We start from the raw sequence: 20,894 nt of genomic DNA on the forward strand, positions 1-20,894 counted from the left end.
AGAAAAAAGCCAAACATGAGTGGGGGGTTAAGTGGGTCAAGTCTTATCAGCCCCTACTGGTGATGCCATAGTGATAGACATATCCCAGCTGGCTCATCACTGCACTATCATAACAAAAGGGCAGCAGGGAGAATGATTGACAAGCCAGGGTGGTGAATGGCAGTGTCTCTCTCTCTCTCTCTCTAGTCTCTCTCTCTCGCTCTCTCTCTCTCTCTCTCTCTCTCTCTCTCTCTCTCTCTCTCTCTCTCTCTTCTGTTCTTTTTCTTGTATCTTTCATATCTTTTTTTTTGTACATGGAGACTGTGCATATGCAGCTAAATGAGAATTTTAGCTCAAACAGGGTACTTATTTGATTTTGGATTACTGCAGAGGAATCCGTGTTCTCGCCTACAGTCAGTCAGGGGTAATTAATTTTTCATCATGTAGGTCATCTGCAGCTTAATGAAAAGCTGTTTAGCTGTTTATGGTTAAAAGAAACCCCTGAAGTAAGGGCTGTTTGTTATTAAAAAGCACATTTCCAAGCTATTCAGAGGAAGGTAAGTGTATCCAGATTGAAATAGGGCATGCAGAAAAGAAGAAGGAATAAAGGAAATAGAATGTACAAAAGAAATAAAGAGGAAGTTCAAAGGTATACAGAGAACAAAAAAGAAATACTACAGGGTATCAGAGAATTAACAAATGGAAATCCAAAGTGGTGTCTTAAGTACAAAGTGAGGAGGAGAAGTACAGACAACAAAAAAGAAACAGGATTGGTATATATATATATATATATAGGAAAAGAATGAAAGGGTATACAGGGAAAGAAAAAGGAAGTACATAATGTACATGATGAGGATAATGTGGAAATACAGTGGGCATAGAGAGAACAGAAAGAAAATAGAGACAGTATATACAGGACAAAAAGTAAAATGCAGTGGGTAGCAGGGGAGAAATAGGAAAGACAAAGAAATACAGATAGTATGAAGGCAAAAAATGCAAGTATAAAAAGGACAAAAAATAAATATATAGTATAAAGTGACAAATAGGAAAGACAGAAATTTAAAAAAAGGACAAAAATAAAGTACAGACAGTATACAGAAGACATTAAATATAAAAAGAATATAGAGCATAAAGATAGGACACAAAGAAATATTGATAGTAAAAAGGAAACAGAGGGTGTAATGGAGAAGAAAAAGGAAGTAAAACAAGTATAATAAAGATTTTTAAAACATTACAGAGACTATACTGTGCATGAGAACAAAAATAAAATATCAGGTTAACAAAAGGACATAAAGGACGTGCAGAGGGTATTTAGAGGACAAAATGAAAATACACTGGGAAGCAGAGGACAAAGAAGAAAATACTGGGAATATACAGAGGGCACCAGTTTAATACAGTGGCTCTGCAGAAGACATGAAGAAAACTGGCATATACAGTGAGGAAAATAAGTATTTGAACACCCTGCTATTTTGCAAGTTCTCCCACTTAGAAATCATGGAGGGGTCTGAAATTGTCATCGTAGGTGCATGTCCACTGTGAGAGACATAATCTAAAAAAAAAAATAATCCAGAAATCACAATGTATGATTTTTAAACTATTTATTTGTATGATACAGCTGCAAATAAGTATTTGAACACCTAAGAAAGTCAATGTTAATATTTGGTACAGTAGCCTGTTTGCAATTACAGAGGTCAAACGTTTCCTGTAGTATTTCACCAGGTTTGCACACACTGCAGGAGGGATTTTGACCCACTCCTCCACACAGATCTTCTCTAGATCAGTCAGGTTTCTGGCCTGTCGCTGAGAAACACGGAGTTTGAGCTCCCTCCAAAGATTCTCTATTGGGTTTAGGTCTGGAGACTGGCTAGGCCATGCCAGAACCTTGATATGCTTCTTACAGAGCCACTCCTTGGTTATCCTGGCTGTGTGAAGGAAGTTGTTCCCCGAAATCTCGCAATACATGGCCCCAATCATCCTCTCCTTAATACAGTGCAGTCGCCCTGTCCCATGTGCAGAAAAACACCCCCAAAGCATGATGCTACCACCCCTATGCTTCACAGAAGGGATGGTGTTCTTGGGTTCATTCTTCTTCCTCCAAACACGTTTAGTGGAATTATGACCCAAAAGTTCTATTTTGGTCTCATCTGAACACATGACTTTCTCCCATGACTCCTCTGGATCATCCAAATGGTCATTGGCAAACTTAAGACGTGCCTGGACATGTGCTGGTTTAAGCATGGGAACCTTCCATGCCATGCATGATTTCAAACCATGACGTCTTAGTGTATTAACAAAAGTAACCTTGGAAACGGAGGTCCCAGCTCTTTTCAGGTCATTGACCAGCTCCTCCCGTGTAGTTCTGGGCTGATTTCTCACCTTCCTTAGGATCATTGAGACCCCACGAGGTGAGATCTTGCATGGAGTCTCAGTCCGAGGGAGATTGACAGTCATGTTTAGCTTCTTCCATTATCTAATGATTGCTCCAACAGTGGACCTTTTTACACCAAGCGAAGGTCACAACAAGATTGAATAACAGAATAGCTCAGGACATGTAGAGTTGTGTGTGTTTAGTATTAATGAAAAAGCTAATAGATGTAAATTATAATTCTAATTCAAACGTTGACTTGTAAATCCAATGACTTGTATTTATTCTCTGAACTTAAAAAAACACTCTTTAGTCATACGACCTATCAAGGTTTGTTCATGTCAACACCTACCCAGTGTCTAAGTTGAATACCAGTTTCATTAAATTTTTTTCTTGTTAGAGTATTGCAGAATTGGACAATGTGTTACATCTGTCTGCCACCAGCAATAAAAAAAAAACTGCTTATACTTTTTGTACAGTAGCGTAATTTCCATGCTCTTCAAAATGTTCCCCAGTGGTTGTATTCCTGTTTAAGATAGCCGATAGCATAAGCTTTGACAGTGACATCTGGAGCATTGGGACGCTGTAACAGGTGCCAGACACTCACATATCCCCATCAAGCCATGCCAAGCCCCTGTGTGCCCCCTAAACAGTCACCCCAAATTAGCATTTCTCCCCTATCACTCACTGCTGACCCTCACACACAGATACACATTTCTCTCAGACAAGGTCACACCGGATTGGGCCAAATGTTTGAATTGTTTACCTGCCAGAAAGATATCCTCTGTGTTATTATGCCACTGACCCATTAAAAGGTTTTAAAAAATGCAAAGGAAAGAGACAGATGTGTGTATGAGAGGAACCGAAATGTGACGTGTAAAAATATGAGAAAGGAGACGGCATGTAATGGGTAGAGAAAACACAAGAAATTTAAAGGCAGGGAACCCAAAGTAACAGTCCATGTGCAAACTTGAACAACAAGATTGAATTTGCACTAATTTCCCACCGGTCCTTCTCAGAGTATCATGGGAAATTGTGTCTATAGTGGGAATGTCGCTTGCATGCATTGGTTTGTGCCTAGAAATAAGAAATTGTGCCTTCAGATACACAAAAAGAATCAACACACACACACACACACACACACACACACACACACACACACACACACACACACACACACACACACACACACACACACAGATCCTATATGTCTATAAGAATGTGTTTACTTAAATAAGGCCTTGGACACACACACATACACACACACGCAGTGCAGCTCAGCTCATTTATTACTGCAATGGCCTGTACAAATCCGAGGTGTTTTGTTACATAATGAAATGTCTAGAGGCAACAGCATCATTAGAAGTGCATAAGCCTTTTGGACACCCTCATGCATCATAGATGCACCTTTGAGACCAGTGTAATTCTACTGCAAGAATTTCTGTATGGGGATAAAAACACATATCATCATTATTTAGGACTCATGCTGCTCAAAAGTGTAGAAGAGATAATCTAGTCAGCCAGTTGACAGACACAAAGCACAAACAAAAATGAGAGATATTGCTCAGAGATAGAAAGAAAGAGAGAGAGAGAGTAAGAGAGAGAGAGAGAGGGGGAAAATGGGAACAAATTCATGTTTAAGTAGGACAAACTCCAAACACCAAAGCCTTCTTTCTGTTTCTTCTCCTTTTTTTCTGTTGTTTCATTATCATCTGCCATCTTAGCTGTCTCTTTCTTTTCCACGTTCGAGCTATCACCCTGCTCTCATTTTCTATTTTTTTATTCAGATTAATGGGTTAAGTAGGCTTTCGAGTTTATTAGTGCCGACCTAAATGAGAAGAGACAATCGTTGATGGGGAAGATATGAGCAAATTGGAGCAGACTGAGAAGAATCGTGACCCAAATAGCAGATTGTACTGTATTAAGGTGCTCTTTCATAATCACATGTACTCACACATGCAGGCGAAAAACGAACATGAAAGCTCATCAGAGGTGGGAGAGTAGAAATTCTCTACATTTCTTAGTTGAGTCCTTTTAGTTCAGCTCAGCCTGTGTGAGTGACTAAACTGAGGCCTAATGTGGAATGGTTTGTAGTTGTAGCTCATCCAAGCATCTAAATGTCTGAGATGCATTTCTTCTCACCATGCTGACTGTTTGAGTTAATAAATCCTTTATGTCAGTTAGAATCTCCCCATGCTCCTCTTATCTCTCTCAACAACAAGATTTTTCTAAATGCAGAACTTTTACAAAATTGATGTTGTTTTGTTGTTGCTGTAGTTGTGGTCGTTATTGCTGTTTTTTGTACCATTATGTTGTCACAATCAGAACCCCAATCTGATTTTTTATGTAAAAATGTACTGCTCTTGACCTGCATCTGCATGACTTTATGAACTTTTAGGATTCGATAATTGCATGAAGGTTTTTCTACACTGAGTACATATCTTAGGAAATTATATGCCTTAATTTCAGTGCAATAATAGTTAAATAAGTGTTGTGCAATAACCTGTGTAACTGTCATTGTAGTCTGAGTTTTGCAGCTGCAAGTTTGCTGCTGCACATTTCAATTCACTTAAAATATAACAATATGTCTATTTCTTAAAATGTTATTTTTTCTTTTCCTCTTTACTTTCATTTTACAAGCCACTGCAACCCAACAATGTCCCTAGGGGATCAATAAAGGATTCTGATTCTAATGATACATGCTGTATTTAAAAACTACAAAACCTTAACTTAAACTTTACATACATGTTTTTCACATGTCCCTTAAACATGGCCACTATATTTAATGCACATGCATAAATCAGCATAGTGAAAACAGGAGTGCAAATTGTGAGGTGAAAGAGAAGAATGCCTGCCATGTCTTGTTATTCAGTGATAGAGATTTTGTGTGTTTTGGTAAATATCGTTCCTAATACTATGAGAGAATGGATATCCTGTTTAAGAAAAAAACAGCTATCCTGATCAAGAGCATCAGCGTGTCTTAGGTTTGAAGCATGTGTATGAAAGTGCTTGAAACGCTAAATACATAGTCTTAAACGTTGCATTAAATTGCATCATCTCTTCTTGAAGCAGGCTCTTGGAGCTAGTGTGAAGATGCAAGCGGTTTAGCAGAGTACCCCAGCCTGAGACACAGGCAATGGAGTGAGCATCAACACAGGCTCAAACAGCTGGCCGCAGTGCCCAGTGCCTCTGGCACCGTCTGCCTGTTGGTGCTGGGTGATTTATGGGGATTAAGTGTGTTTACTGGCAGCCTCTGACTCACATCCATCCAATTTAATGCCTGCTTTCTTTCATCCTGCTCTTCCTTTTTTCCTTCCCAACCCTCCACTGTTTGCTTCTCTTCCTCCTTAATTTTTGTCACAGACAATTATTTTTGTAAAAATTAAGCATTGTGATTGTCAGCTCTTTTTATAGAGCTTCAATCAGTATCAAATTGAAAGTCGAGTTATCTGAGAACATGCTATTTTTAGGTTAAGGCATTAACTTTTAAGAGCCATATGTGTTTCTTCCTGAAATTGTTACCACAAAGTTTTGTATATGAGCTAGGAGACCCAAACCTAGCAAATCTAGCATGACACTGTCCCTGCGCACAAAGCAATGCTCCATGAAGAGATGGTTTGCATGGGTAGGAGAGGAAGATCTTTAGTAGCCTGCTATATAATTCTGACTTCAACGTTAAACACCTCACCTCCTCAACTTACATCAGTACCTGACTTTACTAGAGCCCTTATGGGTGAATAAGGACAAATTTTCACAACCCTACTCCAAAATCAATGGAACATTTTCCCAGAAGAGTGGATTTTATTATAATTATATAACTATATATAATATTTTACAAATATAAATGTGGTCTAAATGTGGAATGGAATGTTTAAAAGCACATACAAATTGAATGGTTGGGACTCCAAAAAAGTTTATATTTCAGAGCATGTGTTAGGCCCAGGATTTCTTTTATGTTTCTAGCATACTGTCAGTTATAAGGTTGCAGCCCAATTATGGATTTTGTTTATCTATATTTTAATCATTAGTTATTAGCCTCCTCAGCCCCCTCACTCTCTTTTTCTAAATGCAGTCATGACACGTGGTTTGTGTTCGTAACACAGAAGCCATGCTTTTCTTTAACTGTTTAACCAAAGTGACAGGGTTAATTACTGTATCTACTGCATGGTGTGCTCTGCTTGCGTTTGTGTTTCTTAGGCAAAATGCTAATTTATTAATATTGTAATTACTGTGGAAATAGATGATTAAATTAGGCTCGCTTCCTCTGACTGCTGTACACAAGAAAAGCATTCCTTTTAGTATCAGGACAGGAAATATATAATATATATATATATATATATATATATATATATATATATATATATATATATATATATATATATATATATATACTAACCACACAAATGCATTCATTCAATATTAGATTTGTTCAGTTTTTATTTGTATAGTGCGTTTAACAATAGACATTTTCCCAAAGCAGATTTACAGAGACAAAGACAGTATATAATTTAAATTTATATGTTAATGCCTATAAGTTTATCCCTAATGAGCGACCCAGTGGTGACAGTGGCAAGGAAAAACTCCCGGAGATGGAATGAGGAAGAAACCCTGAGACAAACCAGATCCAAAACGGAACCCATCCTCATCTGGGTGGCACAGTTACAGTTCATTACAGTTTTATAATTTTTGAGTGCAGTTTATTGATGTGGACTTAAATGCAGAAATGTTCAAGCAATTGTATTAGACTGTTTATATTAATTACAGTCCAAATCCATCCTCATAGTTCCAGAGATCTTTGAATTTTGAAGTAATAAAGCCATCTTGACAAATTAAGATTGTTGCATGTATGCTATATTCAGGCTGGTAACAGGAAAACATATGACCTTAAGAGATATCTGCAGCTGAACAGCATCGTTGTGACAACAGCATAATATCTCCTGTCACACATCAGATACTGTGTACCGTTTTTGTTCGGAGCGCCGGTCAAGTTCTTAAAATGCGTCAAGACAGGAAAACAGCAAAAGTGATTTTGCTTTTTGTTTTGCAGCAATGGAGGTGGCATTAGTCACCAATGTCTCAGACAGTGTAAAGCCAGACACTTCTGCTCTCTTTGCTCTGTCTCAGAATATGTGGCATGTCCCAGAGGGAACCTTAGCCTAGATTTTCAAAATAGTTTTTTTCTTGCATCAGGAGAAAATAGTATGGCTGAATGTCTGATATATGTGTGTGTGTGTGTGTGTGTGTGTGTGTGTGTGTGTGTGATGTCCAAGTGGGTGTTTTTAACACCAAGCCTACATTCTTTTCAAAATTTTTTTTAATTACAAAAAGTGCCTTTTTTTCCCCACACTGAATTTAAACAACAGCAAAAGGAATAGATTAATAAAAAAAAAGAGCAATGACAGAAAACTGTTTAAGCAATTATATTTCCATTACAAAGATATTACATCAACCTTACTTCTACTATTGGGATTTGTAAATATCATGAGTACATTTTATTCACAGATGAGTAGGAGTTGTTCTAATGATCCAACACCCATGTGTTAACATTGAAAAATTGAAGTTTGATTGAGCAATTTATGACCACACACACACACACACACACACACACACACACACTACTGTGGTTTCCTATAGTACCAAAAATCACTCTTCTTGTGCACTACCAGGGTTGAGGGTTTATTCCCTGTGTTTGGAGTTTGCATGTTCTTCCTGTGCTTTGTGGTTTCATGTGGGTATTCTAGTTTCTTCTCCTAATTCAAAGACATGTATGGAGTTAATTATCCTTCCCACATTGGATGGATAAATAGATGGTACCAACACTTGGTGACAAACAGAGAATTTTTGATACATGACACAGTGCATTGTACACAATAGCAAACTAAGAAGCGGACCCCAGACCATTATTATTGAGAGGAAATCCCGGACTTAAAAATGTGCTTACATTTTATCCTTGAATGGCTCAAATGACTGACAGAGTTTACTGAGGGTAACTAAAAAACCAAGAACCACGGGTTTTGGTGTTCAGTGGACTCCTGTGCTCTGGTGTCCAGCTGCACGTATTAAAACTCTCTGTTCAGCAAAAAAAATCTAAGGATTCAGACCAAAGTCACTGTTTTGTTCTGAGAATAAAAGTGAAACATCTTTTTTTTTTTTTTGGCAAGACCAAGCACAAAAACGTCTAGTTCAAGTCTATAACTTGATTACTTATTATGACTCACAACCAAAAACCAGGAGAATCCAACAGAGAGACACTAAAAGACATAAAAAGCACATTTGTAAGTAACCTCTCTGTCCCTCTCTCTCTCTCTCTCTCTCTCTCTCTCTCTCTCTCTCTCTCTCTCTCTCTCTCTCTCTCTCTGTCACCTCAACCTCTCTGTCGCTTTGTGTGTTTGTCTCTCTCAGAGATAATGGTAGTAATTGGACGGACTTGCAGGCTCTCTGTATGTTTCTCGCCGATAAAGAGTGCTGTGTGATTCCCTGGTGCTCGGCTACACGCTCTCTCCATTTGGAATTAAATGCTTTCCACACAATGAAAGGCACATGGCCAGGCAGCGGCTCCGTCTCAGGGCTCCAGGTTCCAGCTCTGGCTATGAAATGGCTGTGTAAATCCTCTCTGCTACGGCTTACACAGCAACACTTCTCCAAAACTGCTGGAAGGCGCTCTAAATCTTAGTATGCTGTCTGGGATTTGTGAGGACTTTTTGTCGCAGCTCCCCGCTATATTGTGTTTGGGATTTAACTTTTTTAAAACAAAAAGAGATAAATAAAAAAAGAAAACCTTTTTTCTTTTGTCAAGTCTTGCCTCCAACTAATTATCTGGATCATTTCCAGAAATGCTCAACATTATTGCAAATAAAACTGAACACAAATAAATACCTGCTTAAAAATTCGGCAAATGTGTCTTCTTGGAACTGCTTGGAGAATGGGTAGCTCTTTTGTTCATCAAGGCAGGCTGCCTTCTATACGCTGGTCTGGAAGCTTTCCTCATAGCATGCTTGGTGTGTAGAAGATCTTTTGATCTGCCATTTTACAGAAATGCCACCATGCCAGTGAGACCAATTAGCACATGAAAGGTAATGCCTGCTGCCCAAATGGTACAAGGAGTTGGCTGAATTTGTGTAGGAGTAAGGGCATAGGGGTGGGAGTGGTTGTGTGTCTGAAAGAGCTTGTCTTGGAGCTACATTCGAGAAATAAGCATGTAGCAAAACAATATTACATAGTCTGGTGCATTTCAGTCTTTGTGCAAAGATCTGTATGAATATGGGCCTACACCATATGTTCCAAACCCTGTTTCTGGACAATGTCCCTGCATGCTTAGAGTTTTCTTATTTTCTCAATTTTTTACTTTTCAATCAGCCAGAACATTACATTTAATCACATTTGTGGTCCTGATCTAATAGTCTAAAAGTCATTGGTGTTATGGTTAAGGTTTAAGCCATTCTAAATGACAAGCTTACATTCCATATTATTTTAACATATTCCAAGGGATACACATAAATAAAAATTGCAATGACATTTCCTAGAGATTCGAGGTCCTTCAACTGTTTTCATGTGTTGTGTATTTAGCCACTGCAGGGAGAGCTCGAGATGCAGCGTCGAGGCTAGAGGCAGCGGCCGAGTGAGCGTGAGGCAGTGGGGAAGCCCCTCTGGATGAGCCAGCCACAGGCACCCAGCCGCACTGTACAGGAATAACCACTTAATATGTCAACAGAGGCCGAACTCCAGCCTGCTGCCAGACCCAGCGTCAAAAAGGATTCCAAGAGGAGAGGTAGGAAGCTGGCAGAAATACAGCAGGTGTACACAAGGACACTCTTCATATGTGTAAATGCACTAGATGAACAATATTCATCACACAAACAGTCAGAGAACAAGCTAACAATGACACGCTTATTTTTTATTTCTTTTTTAGACATGTGAGATTCAGGTGCAGGCATGCTAATAGTGGTTGTTAACGAGTGTCTTTCAGCAAGGTTAAACCGCAGGACCATCATACACACTCTCATTTAAAAATCATGGGAAAACACAAGCTGGAATTCAATTTAATAATATATGAACTATAGTAAATGTGCTTCTGTTTTTAAATATTGTGTAGTTCATTGGTTCTTAAGTTTGTGTCCAGTGACCAGCAGGGGTAAGACATGTAATGAAGGATATGGTCACATGCAAATACCATTGACAAAGGGTTATTACAGGGCAATATATCTGGGTGATAAGTCCAAATCGAAATCCAGAAAAACAGACAATATGTCAGGTGAAAATTAAACAAAAAGACTAGGGCAAAACAAACATGAAACAAGAACCAAAATTAATTTAAACTTGAGACTAAGGATTGCTTACACACACTGAGAAAACAATCTTTGTGATTTAATAACAGAAGCCACGATTCACAGAACAGGGGTGGGATATGATACAGATCAAAATAAAAATGCACAAACTGCTATTTATAAAACAGGGTTAAATAGGGGGGAAAATCTCTGATAAGGTATATGAATGTATAGCCATACAATCTATATTTATTTGTTATTCTATTTTTTACATAGGTTCCCTGGTGGTCTAGTGGTTAGGGTGCGGCGCTCTCACCGCTGCGGCCCGGATTCGATCCCCGGTCAGGGAAACACCCCCAGCCACTTTCAGTGCTGGTCCCAAGCCTGGATAAATTGGGGAGGGTTGCGTTAGGAAGGACATCCAGCATAAAAACGTGCCAAATCAAACATGCGGATGATCTGCTGTGGCGACCCCTAACGGGAGAAGCCGAAAGAAAGTTTTTATTCTATTTTTACCTAAAAGTGGAAATTGCTATTTCTAACTAACTCTTATTAAAGTTCATCCAGTGAGACATGACACTAGGTTAGATAATCAAATTCCTAATAACACAACAAATAAGTTGTGGTATTATGGCTCTATTAACTAAATTATATAACAATGTAGGTATCTTAATAATAAACCTTATCTTTGAATAGTTTGAACTGTGAACTGATATGTGACAATTTCTGGTCATAAAAAAGCAGAGAGTTCAAAATAGCATGAAAAGCAGAAAGGTTAAGAAGCTGATAGGTGGACAGGTCATATGCTATCCCAGGTAAAAATAAAAATAAGACTCTGTTTGTGAAGGTTTGATTGGTAAGCCACGTTTACGAATTTGGCACAATTTGTCGTCTTTCATTAGCATATTAAAAACAAATGTTTAAACCATACATACATGACCTCTTGTCAGAAAGATTCATTAATAAAAATCTACAACTGTAACCACACTAAAAAACAAACAAACAAATAACTGATCCATTTTTTTGAGTGCACACAGTGTCCTTGAAACACTCACGTGTATGTCATTCCAAACATATTTATTATTCAAACTGATTATTTATTAATTAATTGATATGTTTATATTACATGAGGGGTTGCAATATTTCTTTATCATAATATGGGTAACTTGCTACCAATGAGCATGTCATGCCATTTGGTGTGTTGCAAAGTTCATTTTAATCCCTGCATGGATTAAATGAGCTTGTTGCATGTTTGGACTGTAATACAGCCATGTGGAGCTGAAAAGTAGTCTTGGTTATGGCATGAGGACAATATCATGAGCTGTATGCCTATGACAGTCTTGTTCCTGTGGCTTTATGTTCCTGAGGCTTGGAGGAGCTTAAGCCATCTCAGCCCTTATTCCGGTAACTCCCACTGGGTCCTCCCATGAGGACAAACACTCCAAATGGAATGTAGTGTGTTTGTTTGTTTGTTTCAATTTGGCTCTTTGGGTCAATTCCCTAATGACTACTGAAACACATTTCGGTGTCTCGCCAGAGCCGGAGAACTGAACGCTGTCTGAGTGCGATGTAATGATGCTCTAGAGCACTGATGTCAAACTGAAATTTTCCTAAGACTATTTTTTTTTTTTTTTTAACATATCATGTATTGTCATTAAGCAGGAATAAACTAATCTCACACAGTACAGTATTAAGTAATTATTAAGCTGTATATGCTATATATAGTAAAGTATTTACTGAATTACTGTATTTTAATGGTGTGACCACCCTTTGCCAACAAAACAACATCAGTTCTTCTAGTTACACTTTCACACAGTTTTTGAAGGAACTCGGCACTGAGAAATATGTTCCCATGTTTTCGTGCATTGTTAAGTCTCTTAGCCTTGTTTCTATGTTGGTGGTGTGACATTACACACTTTCACAACCTCACTTTAGTAGCAGAATTCTTTTTCTCACCCACTTTTAGGCTCTTACACAGCTCTGTTCAGAGCTGACTTGAACCAGCATTTCAGCCCTGTTAGATGTAACCCCACATACAGTGGAGCATACAGGATGTGGGCATTTAGTATGCTGTTGCTGTTATATACTGGAGTAATTTCTATTGGTTATTGATACTGTGGGCCATTTCACCATTATTTATTTCAGAGTTTGTTGTTTAGGCTTTTGTTTATCGAACAGGCCTTGAGTTTGACACATGGGCTCTAGGGCATGCTTTGGTCAAAGCTGTAAGCAGCTGTGTGGCCGAGCCTTCTTTTGATTAGCCACCTGTCCCTTATTGCACACCCACTGTTCCAGTTAGCTTCATTTTGTTTCCAGGACTCTGAAGGTCACACTGAGACTAGCATAACTGATACATGCATGCTTAATTATGATGATAAACATGTCAGCTGGAGAGCCATATGTGAATTTGTGGGTCAAAGTTACAGGGTACATCAACCAAACACTTCCAAACACTGATTGAAGAAGATGCTTGAACAAGATAAACCTGACAGCTAAGCCATTTAAGATGATGTCAAGAACATACAACATTGTATTCCTGCTCTTTCCATGAAATGTGTCCAGCTGATTTGAGCATAATGCTGTGAAATAAGAATCTGGTTTACTTTTGTTGTACCGTATTTTCCGGACTATAAGCCGCTACTTTTTTCCCACGTTTTGAACCCCGCGGCTTAAACAAGGAAGCGGTTAATATATGAATTTTTTGTGTTTTTCCCGGTTTCACAAACTTTAATCCAAAAAACTGAACCCCATAACATTAGACCAATGAAATTTCCGAATGGAAACTAAAAAACACACCTCACCTGTGTTCTGAGCTGCACGGCTTCGGGAGAAAAACTTCCATCGGGTGATTTTTAAATGGACGACGATGCCAAAAGATAAACTCCCGAGATAAATAGTTGTGAAAGGAAGGAGGAAGACAGTGAACAATGACTTTCTTGGTAAGCTACTGCTTAGATACAAGCCGTTGTAGTGCGTTGAGTCTGGGTGAAGAGAGAGCTCACTAACTCCAGTTGCAGCAGAAATCATATAAACACAGACATGTTTCCAAAACTCGTGCTTTTTAATTGTTCTTGGCAGAAGCGTTAAGGGTTAGTCAAAGAAACTTCAGAAAATATTAGAAAATAATAAGGACATAATCCTCGTCTTGAACACACGCAGTAATACCTGAAAAAATGCAGTGGCATGCTATTCCTAAAATACCGCTATGCTCCTAAAGGAAGCGCAACATATTTCACCCGTTACACCGTGTGTAACGTGTCTTTCTTTAAAGCCTGTGTAAAGTACATTAGTGTAGACACCTGCGGCTTATAGACAGGTGCGGCTTTTTTATGTTAAAAATGAAAATATTTGTAAAATTCAGTGGGTGCGGCTTATATATGGGTGCGCTTTATAGCCTGGAAATTACGGTAATTAATTGTACTGTAAGTCAGTAGGTCCCCTGGTGGTCTAGTGGTTAAGATGCAGCGCTCCCACCGCTGCGACCCGGGTTCGATTCCCGGTCAGGGAACCATCCCCGGCCACTCTTAGTGCCGGTCCCAAGCCCGGATAAATTGGGGAGGGTTGCGTTAGGAAGGGCATCCAGCGTAAAACATGTGCCAAATCAAATGTGCGGAGGATCCGCTGTGGCGACCCCTAACGGGAGAAGCCGAAAAGAAAGTTTTAATTGTACTGTAAGTCAGTAAAGAATTTTTTGTTTTCGCACAAATTTACTGCTTCAGAGCTTCCAGAACTTGTAATAAAAAAAGGAAACAAAAAGTTTAAATGTATTTAGCCTTGGATTTACTGTATACATAAGAAGACATACATCTGCAGAAATAACAGAAAAAGGCTACACAATGGAGGTGTTTTTCTTAGCTTGCTAACTATCAGCATGTATCAGTTATAAAGGAAGCATTTTCTTAGTAATCACTTGCTCAATGTCAAGAATGCACCATGATTTGTTTTTGGTTTGTTCTAAATGCATTTACTTTAGTAAAAACTGGTGGGATCAAGTTGCGACTTCAATCTTTAATTGCCAATGTCCACAGCCACCTGTTAGCTATGGTGTAGCATTTAAAATGTTCTTGGCTGTAATTATATGGAAACTGAGTTCTAATGTCTGCTGTGCGAGGTCGTATGACAGCTAATCTTTATGCAGAATTGTTGTTAAACTGTGCCCTCTGTCTCGATGATGTCTGATATTACAGAATGGCAATGGACATCATTTATTAATAATTTAATAAAGTTGTGGGTAAATTGTTTTGTTCAAGTCAAACCCTGATTTAAAACATTTCCACAATTTAGGTTGAAATCACCTATTAATTATTGGTTTGTATTTGATGATGCCCACAAAGCACCATGAAAGGTCCAAGCTCAGACAACTAAAATGATAAGCTAACAGCAGGTGTGAGCAAATTTGACTAAATCTGATTTTGAGCTGATTTTCAGAACAAATTAAACAAAACCGACCATATTTTTGTATACGCCATATATTTGACTTCTTTAGTGAACTACGGATGGAACTTCACAGGCTTATAAATATTTAGATGCTAAAAAAATCTAGCAGTGTTTTGACTACATTGTACTTGTTGTATTAGCCTCTTTTTTTTAAATTATCACAAAAAGTGCTCCAGGTAGCAGTTTTCTTTTCTGTAAACAAAATAATCGCTAATGTGAACTCTATTAACCACTTACTATCCAACTCAACATCTGCCTTCTGCTCGATCAGTCTCGAAGGTATCATCAATCATGCTTGACAGCAGCGGTGGTTGCTAATGACTCTGACCTGCATCACTATTCCCATGGAAACCAACCTAGTCTGAACCGCGTTGTAATAACAGCTGCCTCTATTCCCATGGTAACCATTATATTACAACCTGCCTCAACCTTGTTGCTCGAACAGCAAAGTAACCTTACTGCTACTAATGACCTGTTTACATCAGTGACTCTGCTCTTCAATATGCTCTGTGCCATGTAATTAATAAGCTTCTTTTCATTTACAGCACTGCAGTAACAATTACCAGAGCTTCAATTTACCATCACATAGTGTAACTACATTACCCAGCATGCATGCCACATACACTCATTTAAAAGCCCAAAAGACTAAGGGTTCTTATCTGTCAAGTATTCAGTGTTTTCACATGCCAACCATCTGGCTACTGAGCACAGCTGACACACAGACACACTCTGAGCACATAAACACAAGTGTGATGGATACACATACACACACACACACACACACACACACACGTGGGATGGCTTTCAAACATGCCATGAAATTAATTGAGGTATAATGAATGAGCATTTTATGTGTGTTCAGATCCCTGAGGTCTGTACAAGGGGCGTAATAATGGGAAAAGGATCTCACGCAGACACACACACACAGAGAAACACAGCAAGTCCGCTCTTGGGGCTGGAGTTAATGAATATGAATGTCATTGATTCACATTGGAATGTTGAGGAGGTGAATGCAGCCAGGGACAGTTAGAGATGCGGCATGACTAATAAACAAAGCCTAAAGAAAACAGTGCTGACTGAACCTCGTGCTTCCTCTCACTTGTTGCCCTGGTTTTAGAAGGGAAATTTGGCCGTTCATTTATTTCCACATTTGAACCATGGACCAGTGGATGGCCCCACTCCTCATGCTTATAAAGTCACATTTGCTTAATTATGAATTCTTTTAATATTTCTGGATAATAAGAATTTGTGCATATAAAGTCATAAACACAAAGTTAAAGCCATAAACATAAAGATATTATTATAAACCCTATACTGATACATTTATGGCATTTTGCAGACACCCTTATCCAGATCGACTTACATTTATCTAATTCTGAGCAGCTATTGGGTTAAGGACCTTGCTTGGGGGCCCAGGAGTGGCAGCTTGGTACCACCTCCCATACTATATAGAGCATCCAGTGGCTCTCAAAACAGCCTAAATTATTTCATAGACTGGATTCCACAAATTGTTCAAAACATTCCTTTGAGGTTCAGCTCCATGTCAAAATGACTGAATCACGAAATCTCTGCTTTTTTAGGTGCACTTTCATGCTGCACCTCTCTCTTTCTACCACTTCCAGAACGTATTCTATAAGATTGCCGTGTTCATGAACAGCAATCATTGCTGTGTTCATGAAAATAGTTTGAGATGACTTTTGCAATTAGAAGATGGGAAAATGGCACATAAACGAATGCACAGTGTCAACAGCAATACTGAATTTCAAATAGTTTCTCAAACGACAATTGGTAGGTATTATCAGGCCTAAAGTGAAGAAAATATTCTCCACACCATTACATCACTCCTTACCAAACTGGACTGTTGGTACAAGATTAATGCTGGGGACACCAATGGATTCATTCTATTGGCACCAATTTCTGACTCTGTGTGCCTCGACAGTCCAGGTTATTTTAATCCAATCTTCAGCTGTCCAGTTCTGGTGAGCTTGTACCCACTGCCACCTCAGCTTTCATTTCTTGGCAGACAGAAATGGAACCAGACCTGATCTTCTGCTGTTAGCTTATCTGCCTCAGGGTTTAACATGTTGTACAGTACATTATTACAAATGTACCATGATTGTACACCATCGTGATCATGACTGACATTTACATTTATGGAATTTGGCAGACACTCTAATCCAGAGCTACTTGCACTTGAGCAGTTGACGCTTAAGGGCTGTGCTCAAGGACCAGATATAGTAAAAGTACACACATCCTTCACTCAAGTAGAAGTACAGATACTTATGTTTTAAAAGACTCTGTTAAAAGTTGAAGTAGTGACTACACTTTTTCACTCAAGTTAAACTAAAGAGGTTTGGGCTCTGACATGTACTTAAGTAAAAAGTAGCCATTACTACTACCTGTTTTAGTGTCACACTGGTATTTAAACCTCATATCATATTAATATATTAATACAAATGAATTAAACATTTCGGTACCTATTGAAGATATCCAGGCTGAACAGCCACCATATAGAACACAAGCGGAAAAAAAAATGATGATGATCAGGTGATCAGGAATGCCTCTGTTCTTAGTCATATTTGTGTTACAAAATCTAATGAGTGAAAGTAAAAATTTGTTAAAAAAATAAATAGTAAAGTACTTATACCAGAAAAATCTATTAAAGAACAGTAATTAAGTATTTGTAGTTTGTTTCTTCCCTGATCTGTCAAGCACTCTACTGTTCACTTGGTTGTGTTGGGATTTGAACTCAGGATACTCCAGTCCAAGATCCAATGCCTTAACCAATGTCCCACCACTTCGTGAAGCCTCAATTCCTCTCTGTAATCTGATGTACTGTAGCCTTTATGCCACTTTCAACCAGTCTGGATATTATTCATTGATCTTTCTCATGACAATGTGCTTTTATCCAAGAACTGTTGTTTAATGGATGGTTTTTCTTTGTTGCACCATTCTAAAGTAACTCTATACAGTAAACTCGGTGGCTTCAGGGATTGTCACCATCTGAAACAATTAAGAAGCATTTCCCAGGCCACCACACATGAATATAAGCATACCCATAAGCATCTTCAGTGTGCACACATTATAATGCACACCAAGCCTTTATGTAAGCCTGAGGTTTTATGTATTATTTGATTATTTATTGTCTCATAGTTTGTTGCTGAGGTTGTGATAGATTAAAGTATCTGGTCCTTACAGTCCACAGGTGGGCATGTGGAAGGAAGTACATGCAGATTTAAAAATCAAAGGCAGGCTAATATATAATCTGATGTCAATCTAATATGTTAGCAAATTGTGCGTGTGGGTTTTTTTGCACGAGGGTGTTTTACTCATGAATGTGTTTGTCTTACCAGTTATCACACTGATATTGTGTAGACAGACAGAGAAAGGATTAACTTATTTTATATCTGCTCTTTTCCTTGTGTGGTGTGCGTTTCAGAATCCACCAGCAGCAGTTTATTAAGCCGTGAGTTTGATCGCTAGGCTCCCGAATTATCTCACAATCTTCCATTTCCTGATTTATGTCCATTCATACATTCATATTTTTTATTATATAAAAGTCTCTAAATGACAGTTTTATATTTGTATATCTTGGTAACTGCAGATTTCTGTTGATGGTTCCTTGTAATGTGTAGTTTGACTTTGTTCAGACAGAGACATGCCAGACGATGGTCTGTTGTTGCAGAAATGCTAATGCGATGCTTTTCTAGTAACACACTGGTCCCTTTTATTTACAAGATCCTTTGCACTGGCATGTAGTTGTGCTAGAATTGGAATAAGATACAGTAGCCAGTGTTAAGGCTTGGCAGGACACCCTGTGCTGTGGATACTATCTGAAATCGGTTTTGGCAGTGGAATTTCACACTAGTGCACCCCACCTCAGCTGCTGATTGGATAATTAGTAAGAAGACTGAATAGGATCTGAAGGATTTGGCTCGTATTATAGAGTGGAGTGCAGTTTGAAAGCTACTTAATCAGCTCCCAAAACAATCCTCTTAAACCTTTTAAACTCTTTACACTAGCCTTGCCTGCATCATTGAAACTCAAAGCCAGTGGGCCAGAGTCGAATGTTTCTAACAAGTGGATTATTTCCAAATAAGTTTAGAGTGCTCAACCAAAGATGTGAAAGGATAAAAGTATTACTTAATAGATGCTTGCAAACACTAGTACTAGACACATTAATCTTCAATTTAAAAAAGAAATTAATAATCTACAGTTGAGTTGTACAGCTATCCACCTTAACATTAAAACCTTTGACAGGTGACATAAACAACATTAATTTATTTCTGTCTTTACATTGCCATCTGTTAAGGTGTGGGATCTTTTAGGCAAGTTAATATTCTTTTCCTGGATTTATTGTGTAGGAAGCTGGAAAAATGGGTTAATCAATTGTGATGGCTAGACAACTTGGTCAAAACATCTTGTGTGGAATGTTTCTGGTATGCAAAGGTTAGACCTTAACAAAAGTAGTCCAGGTATAGTAAAGCAGTGAACCAGCAACAAAGAAATGGGTGCACATAGGGAGCAAACTCATCTGGTCCAGTCCCACAGAGGAGCTACTGTAGCACAAATTACTGAGAAGTTAATGCTAGCTATGATTACTGTATATGAGGTCTGTAAAGCTGTAGATCAGTCAGAATGCGTATTGTTTGTATTTATTAATAACTAAAAAAAATTACCATGAATTTCCCAAAGACATCCTTTACAATTGTGTGCCTCAGTGTTTGTGGTAGAAATTGGGGGAAGAACCAAATATGGCTGGAAAAGTCAGATGCCCCAAAACTCTCAATCATATGGTGTTTATTACATTTGATATGTATTTATATTATATTACAAATACACTTGTATCGACTTCTCTGTAATTGAGACATGGAATGAGACATGGAACTGAATACCTGCTCTCCTCAATTCCCACTTCTGCTGCCTTTAAATTATAATTACAGTGTCCTAAAAGCCATCATTTGCGGAGGGTCATTCTAGACAATCTGCATCAATTAAAGTAACCATGAAGGTTATAGAATAAGATACAAAACATAAAATGAAATTGTTTCTTGCACTCCTTGGCCTCAGCATGTAATCAGAGACTTGACAGCACATAAATTAAATGCCATTTTAATTACAGAGAAAGACATCGGGGGCAGGAGTGACCTCAGTGGCAAACATGCTGTTTGGCTCAATTACAGAGAATTTGATACAAGTGTAGGAGAAAAACAATATGATCCTGGTAACATTTCCTATGATTAGTATATATTTATAATATATTATAAATACATATCAAATGTGGAAAAACTATATGGACAAAAGTATTGGGACACCTGACATTTTTAATCTATATGTGGTTCTTCCTCAAACTTTCATTACAGATTTTGAGGCATACAATTGTATTTCCTTTTTTGCCTGAACTAGGAGACTCAAACCTGTTCAAGCATGGCAATGCGCCTGTGTACAAGAAGATATGAAAGATATCTTTAGTGGCCTCTAAACTATACTTAATTAAACACCTTTGGGATGAATGGATGAATTAGAATTCTGACTAAACCCAAGGCCTCCTCACTCTATATCAGTAACTGACTGTACAAATGCCCTTGTGGCTTAATGAGGACAACATTTAGTGGAAAATCTGCTTAGGAGAGTGTAGGTTGATATAACAGCAAATGTGGAATGAGATGTATAAAAAGCACATCTCATGGTCAGGTTTCCACAAACATTTGTCCATATTTTGTACCTGAATTGAATACATTTGCTGTTATTGATTTCTCAGTGTGACCCAAGTGATGAGCTTGAACATGCTGCAATTTATTTTTGAAAGCAGGATCCATAAGCAGTACACATCAGTTCTACAGATCTTT

At 38.3% G+C, this 20,894-nt stretch overlaps 1 protein-coding gene across 21 annotated transcripts in view; it reads left to right on the top strand.

The window, feature by feature from the left end:
- dab1a (DAB adaptor protein 1a) overlaps positions 1-20,894 on the top strand; it is a 389,113-nt gene that overhangs the window by 274,790 nt on the left and 93,429 nt on the right. For all 21 annotated transcript variants that reach the window (XM_083563327.1, XM_083563331.1, XM_083563328.1 and 18 more), the window contains one exon: positions 9,911-10,112. In XM_083563327.1, coding sequence (XP_083419453.1) covers positions 10,046-10,112 — 67 coding nt within the window. In that variant the 5' untranslated portion in view covers positions 9,911-10,045. The remainder of the gene's footprint in view (positions 1-9,910; positions 10,113-20,894) is intronic.

The sequence above is a fragment of the Silurus aristotelis genome, assembly GCF_946808225.1.
Source record: "Silurus aristotelis genome assembly, chromosome: 15".
NCBI lineage: Eukaryota > Metazoa > Chordata > Actinopteri > Siluriformes > Siluridae > Silurus > Silurus aristotelis.